This window comes from Astatotilapia calliptera, chromosome 15 (genome assembly GCF_900246225.1).
Source record: "Astatotilapia calliptera chromosome 15, fAstCal1.2, whole genome shotgun sequence".
NCBI classification, from domain to species: domain Eukaryota; kingdom Metazoa; phylum Chordata; class Actinopteri; order Cichliformes; family Cichlidae; genus Astatotilapia; species Astatotilapia calliptera.
In genome coordinates this window covers 28,411,707-28,425,833 of record NC_039316.1, presented here as the reverse complement: position 1 = coordinate 28,425,833, position 14,127 = coordinate 28,411,707, and the positions used below count along the sequence as shown (strand labels likewise).

Here is a 14,127-nt window from a genome sequence, read left to right as displayed (position 1 = left end):
GAGAGCACTCTGGCCTCCTCTTGGTTTATTTCCTGCTTCCTTGTATTTCGTCCAGTCTTTTGTAAGTCAACAGCTTTCTGGGAAATGCAACGGTACATTAAACACAAAACAAAATGTCACACAGGTTTAAAAAAAGAGGCTCAGAAGCCCGTGTCTCGGGAGGAACATGCATGTGCTTGACGTGTGAAGGAAAACGTCTGCAGCGTCATTACTGGTTGAACAGCGGGCTCACTTTAAAGTAGATGTACTCTGCTGTTCCTTATTTGCTGTTCTGTACTGTTCCAGTATGGCCAGAGTTTAAAATCGTGAAATCGGTGTATGTACACAAATCACTGAGCAAAAAGCTCAGCTGGAGGAGATGTACGCAGGGTGGTGGCACTTCTGTACAGACTTTACTTTTCAGATCCAGAAGCTATGTTTGTTTCTCTGATGCAGCCCTAGGTGTAAACAGCTTGTTTCAGATTGATGGCATGCACCAAAATAAGGATCATTTTGAACTGTAAATCATGCAAAGCTGCTCTACTAAAGCTACCATCAGAGAGCAATGGCTGTCTTTTTTTTCTTTTCTTTTTTTAATGACATTAATGGCATTGAAATTTCACCTTAGCTTCACATCTATAAGCACAGTTTCAAATAGAAAATTACCCAGTGGTAATGTGGTTTGAGCGCTTTTATTTCTCAGCAAAAACAAGGCATTCGAATTCATATTAAAAATAGATCAATGACATTCTTTACAGAAATATAGAATATAGCGTTCCTCACTTTGAGGCAACATGGGAAAACAACACATGCTGCTTTTATTTAAAACAAAACAATTTTCAGGCTACAATAAGTAGCTTGTATGGAGCTTAGTGCATTGCACTTTTACACTAGGATAAAGAGAGAGCATTCAATCTGCTACATTTTCTGCAGATCGTGTCACTTTGTAATGCTTCAAATGAAGGGTAAGTTTGCATCATGTTCAAGCAAGACAAATCATTTTGCACAGTACAAACTGTCATAATGAATTCACAGTAATTTCGAGAAGTGCTCTTGTTCTTCAGTTTTCACTTTTCTTTTGAATTGAGAACTCCAACATGGGCTCGGTTTGAAGAAATGTAAAAAAAAAAAAAAATCCTTGGGATCTAGAAACTGATGTGGCTCGCTCTGTAGTTCTGGATGAGAGAAATCAGTTCAGACATGTCAGACACGTGCGGGTAAGCATTCATGACTTGCTCTACCATGTTCTGGGGGAATAGGGTGCTAAGCTGGATCCTCAGAGCCTTCCTCCGCTCGCTCAATGGGCTCTTAGCCCCACTGCTCAGCCTAGGGTCAGACAGGCTGCCCTGCACCCATGGGTCCCTGGGCAAGCTGTGGGTCTGTCTGTGGGAGGGCTGTCTGTAGTACTGCTTCTCTGCAAATTGAGAGGGAAGCTCCCCATTATGTGGTGGTAGAGCTGGACATGAGCTCCATCCATGCTGCTGGAGGTGGTGGTGGTGCTGCTGCTGGTGGCTGTTTGGGGATAGTCTGGTCTGCTGGTGACAGCACCTGCATTGACTGCACGTGGGGGGCTCACGCGATGCCAGTCCATTTGGCTGAGCGTAGTAACCCCCGTTCAGGCAGATCCTCGGGGCGTTGCCACCATAAGACCCAGAGTACTCATCTTGACTCAGGCTGTAGCTGGCCACCCCGCTGCTGCAGCTGTGCACAGGTTGCTCCCTGCTGTAGGCCATGTCATGGATATAGAGCCTGGACAGAGAGCTGTCCATGGAGCTGAAGGCTTCATCTATATCTGGGCTCGGGCAGTGTTGGAGACTTGAGTTCATTTGGTTTCTCGGGCTGCTGGTGTCCCTCTGACAGATGGACTGCTCCCCTGGCGAAGCCCTGTGTGACAGCTCATCTATGCCCAGAGGTGGAGGGGTGGAGATGTACCTGTGCTCCTGCTGATATGCAGCAGGGGAGATGTTCTTGGCTCTGTCTCTGTCTCTTAGGGCCCTCAGCTCATCAGCCACTGACAACTGGGACTGGTTGGCCCTCTCTGGATGGTAGAACTTACACTTTACTCCATAAGTGCATTTCTTTCCTAAAAGACAAAAATACAAATTCCCAAAATTAGAAATTGTGTCTGGGCCACTACAAGCTAAACTTTAGCTCAGGATGTGTGTAAAAGCCACTAGAATTACAAACAAATCATCTGCTCTCTTTGTTTCTTTGGCACTCACAGTGTAGGGCACTTTGTAGCTGTCTTATAAATGGATGTCTTTAAGTCCAGTCACTGACTGCTCAGCTAAGCTCTTCCTGAGAGATCAGGGCCTTCCACAAATTTCAAATTCTCCAGTTGAAAAGTCACTGCTGAATGAGCGCAGACAAGTGAAGCCAGAGCCCCCTACTGGCTCAGTTTCTCCTCATTTGTTGGCCATAAAGCACATGATTTCAACATTTAACAACCTTACTTTTTTTTTTTTTTTTTTTTTTTTTAAACAAAAAACTGTACCAGTCATTAAAAAAAGGTTGTGATGTGTTGAAATCTGAGTTTTGTAATGACATCTGGAGACTTTATACTTCCTCTGTGGGCTGAAAAATCATTCTATTCTTATGAAATATTGAGATAATGTCAGGAATACACTGTGGTCAGTCTGGGTTTATCTCCAGCATTTCCCACATTTACTACTTCGCAGTCAGAAAGTCTGGGCTTTACTGTTTTTTCTGGAGGGGGGAAGGTTTACTCAAGTTTCAAACTATTTTACATGCTGGTGATTACAGTTATTAAACTCCACACCAGATTTAAGGCTGTATTTTAGACACAGGCACATTCCCAGAAACCAGAGTATGTCATAAACTTTCCATTTGGTTGTGCCATATTGGAGAAAATTCCATATACAAAAGTAGACGTGAACTGAACCTGTGGCCCTCACTGAATTATATCAACTACCAAATGAATGAGCTGTTCACCTCAACAGTGGTGGATGACTTATTTGGATTTCAAGGTCATTTTTATCAATTATAGGGTGAATTACCACCGCTACCATTCTATATTTAATCATTAGTTATTATTAATTTCTAACTATTTCGTCCTGTTTCCCTCCCATCACCCCCAACTGGTCTTGGCAGATAGCCGCCTCCCACTGAGCCTGGTTTTGCTGGTTTTCTTCCTGTTAAAATTGAGTTTTTGAGCACTTTGGCAACAGTGGGAAGGAAAGAGGGTCATTTGATTGTTGGGGTTAATCGTCTTGTAGGGACTGAGAATTATTTTTGAACTTGGAATTATGCAAAGCTACTCACTGCTTAAAGCAGAATGTCTTCTTCAAAGTAAAATTAGCTTTATCAGTTACTATTGTCTGTAAAGGTTCTCAGTCATCCAGGTCATCATAGTCTAAGGAGCTTAGAAAGAAAAGCATCTGGACTTCTTTCAGTTGCTTGAAGATGTTTCACCTCTCATCCGAGAAGCTTCTTCAGTCCCTAGAACTGAAGAAGCTTCTTGGATGAGAGGTGAAACGGCTTCAAGCAACTTAAAGAAGTCCAGATGCTGCTTTTTTTTTTTCTTTCTAAGCTCCTTAGATCAGCTACTTTTAAACATAAATACTCATGATACTAGTGTAAAACGACCTGTTTGTATGCACTGGTCCTCTGCTGTGTGTGCTGAAGTTTGGACAGGAAATGCTGGTGGGAATCTTCTGATGCAAGAAATGCATCATATTTGCTTACTGTCATGTTTGCTTAACAGCAGTGTGTGGGTGTATCCCTGGTGACTGAACTTGAAATGGTATCTGCTCAGAAAACAAACCTCTATTTACACAGAAGTTCCATTGATTGTATATATTTTTTCTTATCTTTAGAGGAGCACAAGGAAGTGTAACATGAGCTGTCTGTTCAAATAGACCGTACTAACCATATGGACAATGCTGCAGCTTGTTTTCTGGGGTGCGTGGCTTCTTTCTCAGAAAATCATCAATAGTGGGACCATTCCTGCCCAGAGGATCATCTGGAGGCATGAACCTGCACCGGCACAGAGTTGCAGTTAGTCTAGCTGAACACATGGTCCAATAGTGGGGCAAATCACCCCCAATCAGCCATGCAAAACAAGTAACCCCCTTCAACCTGCCCCTTAAGAAGCCTTACTTGTCATTGGCGAATGTGTACATCAGCAGCCTCTCCTCTATGAATTTCTTCCACTGGAGGTTCTCTGTCTGCAGGTCGCGGTAGTTGTCATTGGACACGATGATGCCATCTGAGTCAAAGGCCAGCTTGACTATGTAGCGGTCATCATAGCACACCACCCTCTTCCCGTTTACGCAGCGGGAGGGCGTGTACACCAGGATCTTCCTCCTCTCCAACTCGTGGAGAATATGTTGATCTATGGGACAAATATTATACAGGTTAGAGATTACTTTAAATGATGTGTGGTAACGTCCTTGACAGATACGAGACATTTATTCAGGCAGGTGACTGAGGCACCTTGTACTCCATGTGAGCTTTTAATCTTTTCTCAGTCTCTTTGTTTTTACAGTAAACATCACACCAGGAAGAAACAATTTGTGGATTTTTTTTACCTGACACTGATAATGGCAATAAAAGCTGACTGCAGCTTTCCGGAAAGCAGCTATTTTTAGCCGACATGATTGGACATGATTGGACATGAACGACGTGTAGGATTTCAGTTTTCATGCTTACACTTCCTCATTGTTTAAGGAGGCTCTATGGGTTCAATACCTGCTTTTCACAATGAAACGAGGTCATAACTATTGGATGGGCTCCATTGGAAGCCACCAGCTGCCAAACAAGATGACTCTAACAGCCAGGAAGAAGGGACAGGGATTTACCAGCAGCCATCTGTTATGTGCCCCACTGGCAAAGTACATGTTAAGAACACTTATAAAGATTTTATTTCCTTCAAATCCTCCGAGCTGTGGCTCAGGAGGGTGGTAATAGCAAAAGCACTAAGTACCAGTCCATTTACCATTTTTGTGATTGCTTTGCTAATAACCGATCAGACAGTGTGTGGCACACAGTGTAGTGGCATGCACTGTTTTCTTCAGCTTATTTAAATGAACTGCTTCTCTAACAGAAAAATGCATCATTTCCTGTGACGCACACTTTTTCTACCTGGAAACTCTGACTGTTTACAAGTGCTTCAGACTACATTAAAGCTTTACACTGATGAACTACAAAAAACAACCTGCTTTGTCGACCAGCATAGTTTCAGGTTGGGTTTCTTTATAACACGTGCACACACACAGGCAGCAGGACGTTCAGGCAGCTTCTGTGTATTTGATTATATTTGAGTCAGGAGTACTGTTGGTAAGCCAAACTTACAATTACAAAAGTATATGAGCTGAGGATGTACTAGTATTCAAATGGCATGATTTAACTGTAACGTAAACACAGATTAAAGTTCCACTAATCAGTATACATTATATTGACAGTGTAATAAACCACTGAGTGTACTGTCACAGTGGCTGCTTGTCTCCATTTAAATGCTCTGCTAGTCTGTATCATCTGGATTTAGAAATATTAGACTGCATTTGGCACATTAAAGCAGATTCATTCTATGTACTGCATGCTGTATGCTGCAACTACCACTGCAAGCTCCTTTGGAACCCATGTCTGTTGACATAATCAGTCTTATATATGTTGTCACTGATGTGCTTTGCTCTGCAGTCTTCTGCTGGTTTTTTTGTGTTTTTTATGTTTGTGCACAGAAAGACCCACTGCAAAAGGAATAACATTCAGATTTTATCTAACCCTGAATTGAATAAGCTGAAGAAAATGGATGGACACATGGTCCTAACAGAAATAAAATGAATGACTGCAGCTTTATAATAGGCAGAATAACACACCCCACTGTGTGAAGCAGGAAAGGAGGAAATTCAATTCAGCTTTATTTATGTCAAATGCCAAATCGAACAACCATCACCTCAAGGCACTTTTATGTAGTAAGGTAACCTTACAATGGAAAAGGGAAAACTGCAACAACCGGATAAACCAAGTAAGCACCTGGCAAAAGTGGGAAGGAAAACCCCTTTTAATAGAAAGACATTTCTTCCTGGTTACTGAGCCAAGAATCCCTGTAATCAAATTGAGGATCTTGAATGTAAATGCTGACAAACAAAACGCTGAAGTAATTATGGAATCATAACTGAAGCGTGAGTTAATCAGGCTTCACTTCTACTTCACCCTGACCAGGAGGATTCAATTATAAAGGCACTTTTTCATCAGTGAACAAGAATAATTAGTGGAGACTTGACAAACACAGCTGACCTGAGCTGAGTGCACAGCACTGTCAGGTGACCTTACCTGTGATGGGCGCCTCAGGCTTCGGCTGCTCCTTCCTCCACAGGGGGACGAACACAGTGATGTCGCGCATCCCTTTGTCCCAAAACCAGTTTACTGCCAGCTGGAGACCCTGGCACGAAAACACCTTCTTGTTGCCGTGGCTACAAAAAAAAAACAACGCATACAAAAACCAGAGTGAACAACAGAAGAAAAAACAAAACAGAGAGCTTCTTCTTTTGCGCTAACGTGCACATTTTGCCCACACATGCTTCTCCCTTTTTCAGGAAACTAATGATGTTGCAAGTGTTCACTAGTTCATGATTGCACAAGCACAGAGATAAGTCGTTTTCAACGTAAGAGAGACTCTTCACGTGGAATTTGTGAGATCATTTATTAATGTTTTAAAATTCACAAAGTGGAAGCTTAAAACAAACAGCCTTCTCCAGCAATGTATTAATCGTGAAATTTTGAGGAAAACAGAATAAGGTTACATTTCACTACACTGCTGAATTGTGGTCATTGTCACACCTAGCCAGGAGAGCCTGAGACAACACGACACTTGTGTTTGTTCTAGTTCAACATTCATTCTTTGGAACAGCTCAACATTTATTCTCTGAAATACAAACCTACTGTATGAAGTCAAAAGGCTTCAGAAGAAGTAAACTGGATCGTTTTGCCTGCAGGAAAAGAATAAGGCGTGTGCTTGTGGGTGTTCCCCTTCTTTTCATCATCAGGAAGTGGCAAGATACTTTGCATACAACAGGTAACAAAGATAAAGCTTTTGGCATGAGCTAGTTTATGGATCCGAGATAATCTAGCTAATCTACCTTGCATAACTTTACAGATGACTCACAGATGACACTTTAAAATGATATTTCCTGTCTTGTTTAAGCTCCCAGAGAAGTCGAATGAGACCAGAGGGCTGCACGTTCATTCGTGAGTTAAAGGGAACAAAATAAAAGCAACTAATTAACTTTAGAAATTTAAATGAAAAAAGTGGATTTTTAAGAATAAATGAACAAATGAATTTTTTTATTTGTGGCTACTATAACCAAAAACAGTGCAGGAATGTAAAAAATTAATGCTTTTTATTTATTTATTATTGGTCTATTTTTCATGAATCAGTATTCTGATTCAACTCATTACCTACTTTATTACAGTTGTAAAGAGGTGTTGTTTAAGTTTTGATAAACTTGTGCATAGGAGTTACTGAATCTTTTAAACATCACATAAGAGGAAAAAGTAAAAAGCCACTTGAGCTACTTGATTCTGGCCTGTGTCAGACTGTGCTGGTGTTTGGCAGCAGTTTCCAGTGTAAAGTGCCATCTGCTGCTGTAAACATTAAAGCTGCAAGCTTAATAATTAGCTAAAACAGGTTAAAGTGTTCTGTAAAGCTGAGGGGAACTAGTGGGTGAAAAATGGTTTGTCTGTGGGTTTGTCACTGTGAGCGTCTTTCAGATTGGTGATATATAAATCCGTGCAGCTTTAAATCCTCATGTATTGCTGATAAAGTCTCAGTCTGCTGAGTAATGAGTTTACCCGAGCTGCCAGATCAGCAGTTCGTACCTCCAAAATGTTATAAACATGTCTTTTTTTTTTTTGTACATTTCTCATGTGTGAATCGTTCTCTTTTGATAAACGTGAAGAATTACTTGTCACATGTGCTGGAGCATAATGTTTTTTGTGTCAAGAGGGAATGAAGGGACGTGTCATGATTAATCTAGGTATGGGCTCAGAAATGACAGATTTATCAAACCAAGAATGTGGGGGTGTTTCAATCAAAAAACTAAAAAGATGTGGGTTTTTGCAAGAATCTTGCAAAAACACGGTGTGAACGGCAATGTGTAGGAGTAGTAGGTTTTTGTTTTTTTGTTGAGTTTTTTTTTACTTAGTGCTTTTTTTTTGTTTTTTCTGCAGCTGTCGGGCCTAAAATGTAATTACAGGTAATCCAGTTTCAATAAAGTGCAGCAGTAAAATCCCTTTGACTGATTTCCTTTACATGGCCACAAAAAACTAATCAGGAAGAAAGAGCAGTGAGAGGCTCTGATGACTGAGGACAGGAACTGGGTCTGTTTTTCCCATGAGACACTCAAGTTCCACTTAAACATGATAAACTGTACGTCAGCTTCAGAGCTGAAGAAGGGAAACAAAACAGGGAGACCGATGAGAGCTACCCCCCACAGCCTCTGAGGTTTCACACCTGAGGCTGGACTACAGTTACACCATCTTACCTGGGAATAAAGCAGTGACAGTAAATATCTGAGCCCTCTTCCTCTTTCAGCTCACTTCATGTCCTTACAGGAATATGCGTTATGAAAACATTGCTCCTTTGCTTTTTGTTTTGAATTCATGCCATACCGTCTTTGATTCGAGCAAAAACATTTTTCACTCCAAACTTCCTTGTTATCTACTTTGGGTGGAGGTGCAGATGCCAACCGTGAGATCAAATGGCGTTAATGTACAGTGCTACACGTGTAACAAGTCACGCTCGATACAAACATCACTTAAAGAGCTCAAACCTGACAAGTAAAACGCACTGTGGAATGGTCACTGTGTCAAAGGCCCTTCAGGGCACGAACATAATCTGGAATTGAGTGAAAAAACAAAAGGGAGAAAAGTGTCGGCTCAGATCATGTTTTCACTTCCCACGTCTTTAAAGAGGAAGTGTGTTGCAATCACATTTGTGAACTGAAACAAGTTCTGACATAGACAGACAGACAGCCTCTGGTGAGAGATTGAAAAGTTAAACCAAAGTTATCCTCATTCAGCCTCACAGAGAGGAACGCGTCTCCGCTCTTTTTACTGCCTCAAACAAGTGTTTTTTGTTTTGTTTTTTCCAGGAAGTGACGAAGCGTGTTTTCTTTGCTGTGAAAAAACGGTTTGCTTCCTTGTGCCTTCGTGCCTGTCTGATGAATAAACTGAGCGAAGGGCTTCGGTACAGTTGTGAACAGCTGCCTAACACCCATCGGGTCTGTGGCACAAACTTGGGGTTAGAGTTAACTTCGCTCTCAGATGTTACCTTTCAAATCAACACTCTTACACACTTGTTCTGTAAGATCAGCTCCATTTCAGAGAGGCGAACATTCAATTAAAACTTTACGGGTGGATGTTGAGAAGCTCAGATAAGATGTATTCATTGCGTTTCACCCCCACCCACTCCGCCTAACACCTGACAGACACGGTTACTCTGATATGAAGAAGTATGAAGTTACTGTAGTGCACTGTAACTGGAGGACTCCTTCCACTGTACTTAATGCATAAGCATACATAAAGCGAATGTCATGTGCTGACTCACCTCATGGCCACGTTGCTGCCGTCTATAACCACCGGTCTGAATCCAGCTGCCGCTTCTCTGTCCGGTCCCGGTCTGGCTTGGCTGGGGCTGGGGCTGCAGCCTCTGGGCACCAGCTTGGGGCTGTTTGGCACGCTCCTGTTGTTGTGGGTGCGAGTGTGGCACGTCTTTATCAGCTCCTCCAAGATGTCATTGGTCTGGGCGTCGTGCCGGAGGCTCTCCAGTACCCTGAGGATGTCGCTGTAAGAGTATCCTAACTTGAGAAAGCGCTCCACTTTGGCGTCCATGGTTGCCAGCGAATCAGAGTGGCTCCTCTCCTCCTCCTTTGCGCGCTCGGGACCGTCTGGCTGGGGAATCCTACTCTTCGCCTCCTTATTGTGGCTCATCGGCGTTTCCACGGAGACAGCCTGTGTTTTGGAACAGTTGACAAGTGTCAAAAGAGGAGGAGGAGGAGAGGAGAAGGGCGAGGGGTGGAGACAGAGAGTGTCGGTATAAACACAGGAAGCGCAGCTGCGGTCTCACAGGGGTTTTCAGACAAATTGACTGTGGTTGATAGAATCTGCTCTGGTTACCACAACCTCATGACTGCGAACGCTTCACTGACGTCATGCTGGCTAAGAAAGCCCCTGTCTCTCCCTTTCTCTGTCTCTCCTTCTCACACACACACACACACACACACACACACACACACACACACACACACACACACACACACACTAGGAGAGGAAGCAAAGGGTCTGCACTGATCACAGCTCTAATTTTACCTACAGTCACACCCTGCTCTGCCAAATCATGAATGAATGGAACTGATGTGAGCGGCCTCTCCCATTCCACCCGCGTGCTGTTGCGCTCTCTGGAAAACCCCCTCTTGCGCTTCAGGTCCAAACACAGATCACAGTGAGTGTAGAGGTGAAGAAAAAATACTGCTGAATGACTCAGCCCACTTCTTCTGTTTGTCCTCCCACAAAGACAGAGCTATTTCGAGTAGGAGACCTTCACAATGTTCTCACACACGAAACCGCTGTGAGGAAGTGTCACTGACCCTTCAGCCTATACGCCATCGCACTTTTGTGCAACGCAGGATGAGCTGATTACTGTACTGCCCTCCGTGTGTTAACGCAACATTTCAGGTATGAGGAAGAAAGAACAAAGCAAACAAAAAGCAAACAAAAAGCAATCTAACAATCGTTTCATCTCTAAGAAGATTGTTCGACCTATAAAAGCTATTATTATCTCACCAGAACCAACATTCCACAAATATCTGTAAAGGAGAAGCTGTTTTCATCTGACACCACCTACAGTACTGTCAGCAAGGGGCTGCAGTCTGCACAGGCCTGCTGCAGCCTGCAGCAGACCACATCCTCTGCTGATCACTTGGTAAACTGCAAGCTCCTAGCACTGTTTTCTGAAAAAGCCACATTATCTCCCACAACCTCTGTGCTCAGGGCAGACCGCACGGTCTGGACCTGACACAGAGCTACACATGACAAGACTGCACCCTCAGCTCACATTCAGCACAAACAGCAGTCAGACTTTGAGTTCACACTTACAGATTCAGCAGGTAGTGGCTCGCAGCATTAATCTCTTTCCCTCTGTGTGTGTGTGGGATCTGCTCTCAATGAGTGACTTACATAGACAAAACCACTGGTCTGTGTGAAGCTGCTCTTATTACTCACTGGAGGAAGTAAAGGCTGCTGAGAAAAAAAAGGGGGAGAGAAAAAAACCCTCTATGACCAGTAAGGAAGAGAACATGTAAATAAGCCATCTGAACTTCCTTATGTGCAGCAGCCAGGGCTGATCTGGGATCTGGGAGTCAAAGGGATATGTTTGACCTTTCTCCTCGCTTTTTTTTTTTCAGCTCTTGTGATGTGGTGTAATAACTGAACTGGACAAGTTAGACCAAGGCTTTAGACTGTTTCCATGAGCTGTTTGACATTTTCTTTTCAATTCAAGTGTGTTTGAGTTGCCTTCAAACACACAATCTGTGCTGATTTCTGCTATTTGTTGTCTGTTATGGGATTATGAGGAAGTAAGTCTACTGTCTGGCCTGGAGTTCAGTTGCTTAACATGTTTGTCTGAAACTGCAGGATGGTCACTGAGTGTAGAGTCAAAATTTGCCTGCTATATTTTCCATGTTGTGGCAAAAACAATGGTAGTATGTGTTAATAGTTATGTTTGAAGTAACATGGCTGTCTGATGTGGGCAACGGCCTAAAAAGGAGAGAAAGAAAACTAATGTGGAGTTTCAAAGGTGAGTCAGTCTTGTGAAACAGCTGCTGGTGAAAAATGAAGCCAGTGTGGAAGAAACCTGCAGTTCTTCTAATGGCCACTTGAGGCTTACTCGGTGTAATTCAGGGCTCAACTTTACTAAAAATCTTGAACATAATAACTCAAGAAGGATTTTCAAACTATTACCATATGTGCGAGGAGGCTGAGGGCTAGCACTGCTGGCCACCAGTATTTTTGCTGATCTTTTGGCCATGCTTGGTCTTCTGTAGGATGTAAGGATAGACTAGAACACCCACAGCCATATGTTGCATCTATCAGTCTTGGAAAACTTGTAACCTTGGTGCATATGTGCCTGTGTTTCCCATGATACTGAAAAAACCCAAATGAACCAAAACAAATATCATCATTTTTTTCAATATTATGAAATTTTAAAATCATTACCTTTCATACACGGCCAGTGAAAGTAAGCAGATACTCGCTGGCAATGTCACAATACCAGAAAAGTAGTATACTAATACTACTTTTCTGGTATTGCCAGCTACTGACTATAGTCAGTACCAACAGTATGATTCTCAGTGCTCAGTTTGATACCACGTGGGGTTATGTACTGTATGTACTTAAACAAAAACCATGAACTCCTTTCACATGATCTTTCACATGGTGGTGTCAGCGTGTATTTAAAATATTAAAATTATATTTTGATGACAGGACGGATTAAACTGGTTGCAGAGTAGTCTACTAACATTACTACATGCATAATATTATATAACATAAAAAAAATGTTAATTCACATGTTGAGTGATGCCAATACCCAGCATGTTCTTTTGTTGTTGAAGTTGGATGCCTAGTTGCTGGTTACAGACAAAAATGAAAAGAAAAAAAAACCCTTTCACTGATTTAGAAGCGTGTATGTCTGCTAACGTCTTTGTGGTGTAGTACTGAGCAGGCAAATCAAATATACACAAGCGACATTCCACTTTGTCAACATGAAACCCAAGGGGAGAAAATATCGCCCAAATATGATGCTGACAAAACCACAAGGTGACATCCAAGCTGACCTGAGTGACACACTTTAATCTTCACCGCATCAAAACAACAATGAGAGTGACATCTGATCCTTCCACAGAGAATCTGTTTGCGCCGCTGCCCGTCAAATAAACAAAAAGGACTTTTGTTCAGAGACTCTGCCGTCTTCAATCAGGCACATGAGTGATCAGAAAACTGGGTCTAAACACACAGATGAGATTTTATAAGCTGTACTATTTCCACAAATAGAAACTGAGTGTCATTCACGCATGCACTGATGAAACTGTGGCATGTTTATAATACAATTATTTCTTCATTCTTTCTTTCTGTTTTTTTCAAGTAGGTAACCTGACACCACAGCTGACATGACAGTATATAGTTCATCTGAATTGCTTCTAGTTCTAAGACCTGCTCTGGTCAAAGTGCGCACACTGTGGCGTTGCTCTTTGTGCTCACACAAAGCCTACAGTCTGCTTTTCTAGCTTTACATAAAAACAGATATGTGTTCAAAGATAAGCAACAGAACGATGACTTCACAATGATGTGATGATGACAACATTAAAAGTAGGGCAGGGAAAATCGAGAACAATATAAATACAGAAGAATAATTCAGGCAATGAGGAACAGGAAAAGTCACAGTCACAATGAAACAGCATTAATGCCGCCCATGTTTTTTTTCGGTTTTGTTTTTTTGTGCGCATTATCTAACCAGGATGTTGGACATGAAAGAAAAAAAGAAAAGAAAAAAAAACACGAGGAAATAATAAATATTAATGGGGACTAATGTGTGTGTGTGGGAGTGAGTGAGAGATCAGAATGGAGGGGCAAGGCTACAACTACTGACTGGAATTTCTTACTCATACTTGAGTACATGTTGAAAATGAAAATTACAAGACAATCACAGTTTTAGGTCAGGAAAGTTCATGGAAAAGGTGACATGAAAGAAAAGTTGTAGTAATGGAAATGTAGCACGACACACCGCTGCCAGAAAATCTGCTTTAATGAGAATACGTTCATGCTTAGAGCTCATGATTTGGGCAAACACACAAATAAGAGTAAATAATCCATAACAATGGTGCTCATTAAACATGTTAGGAAAGTAAACAGTCATTTCTTGAAGATTATGTGTTAGAAAGAAAACAATATAATAAGGCTCTGACAGAGTCTGACCGGTTCTTTTGCTGTAAGGTGAGGATGGAGTTGACCAATACATTTTGTTTGTTTTCCTCAAAAGTTTAACTCTTATCAGTTTCTACTTTTCAGGTTAGATTTCAAACTTTCCTTTTTGACTGCTGATCCTGAAGTATTCCTTATACCGCAATATGTTCA

General features: G+C 42.0%; 1 protein-coding gene across 2 annotated transcripts; it reads right to left on the bottom strand.

The window, feature by feature from the left end:
- Positions 1–655: 655 nt before the first annotated feature.
- LOC113037174 (probable ribonuclease ZC3H12D) lies at positions 656–11,167 on the bottom strand. Of its 2 annotated transcripts, XM_026193943.1 has the most exons (6): positions 11,095–11,167; positions 9,548–9,951; positions 6,274–6,413; positions 4,099–4,333; positions 3,869–3,975; positions 656–2,062 (listed from the first exon to the last, which is right to left on the bottom strand). In XM_026193943.1, the coding sequence occupies exons 2-6, from the start codon at positions 9,928–9,930 to the stop codon at positions 1,125–1,127; spliced, it is 1,803 nt and encodes a 600-aa protein (XP_026049728.1). In that variant the 5' UTR covers positions 9,931–9,951; positions 11,095–11,167; the 3' UTR covers positions 656–1,124. The 2 variants fall into 2 exon arrangements, with proteins under 2 accessions (XP_026049728.1, XP_026049730.1); XM_026193945.1 differs by lacking the exon at positions 11,095–11,167 and having other exon boundaries at positions 9,548–10,112.
- Positions 11,168–14,127: the final 2,960 nt, after the last annotated feature.

Bases quoted from the DNA above. Each gene is read 5' to 3' on its own strand.
- LOC113037174 (XM_026193943.1), bottom strand. From the start codon at position 9,930: ATGAGCCACAATAAGGAGGCGAAGAGTAGGATTCCCCAGCCAGACGGT. The intron at 6,414-9,547 runs GTGAGTCAGCAC...TTTTTTTTGTAG, and splicing joins GGCAGCAACGTGGCCATGAG to CCACGGCAACAAGAAGGTGT. The intron at 4,334-6,273 runs GTAAGGTCACCT...TTTGTCCCATAG, and splicing joins GCCTGAGGCGCCCATCACAG to ATCAACATATTCTCCACGAG.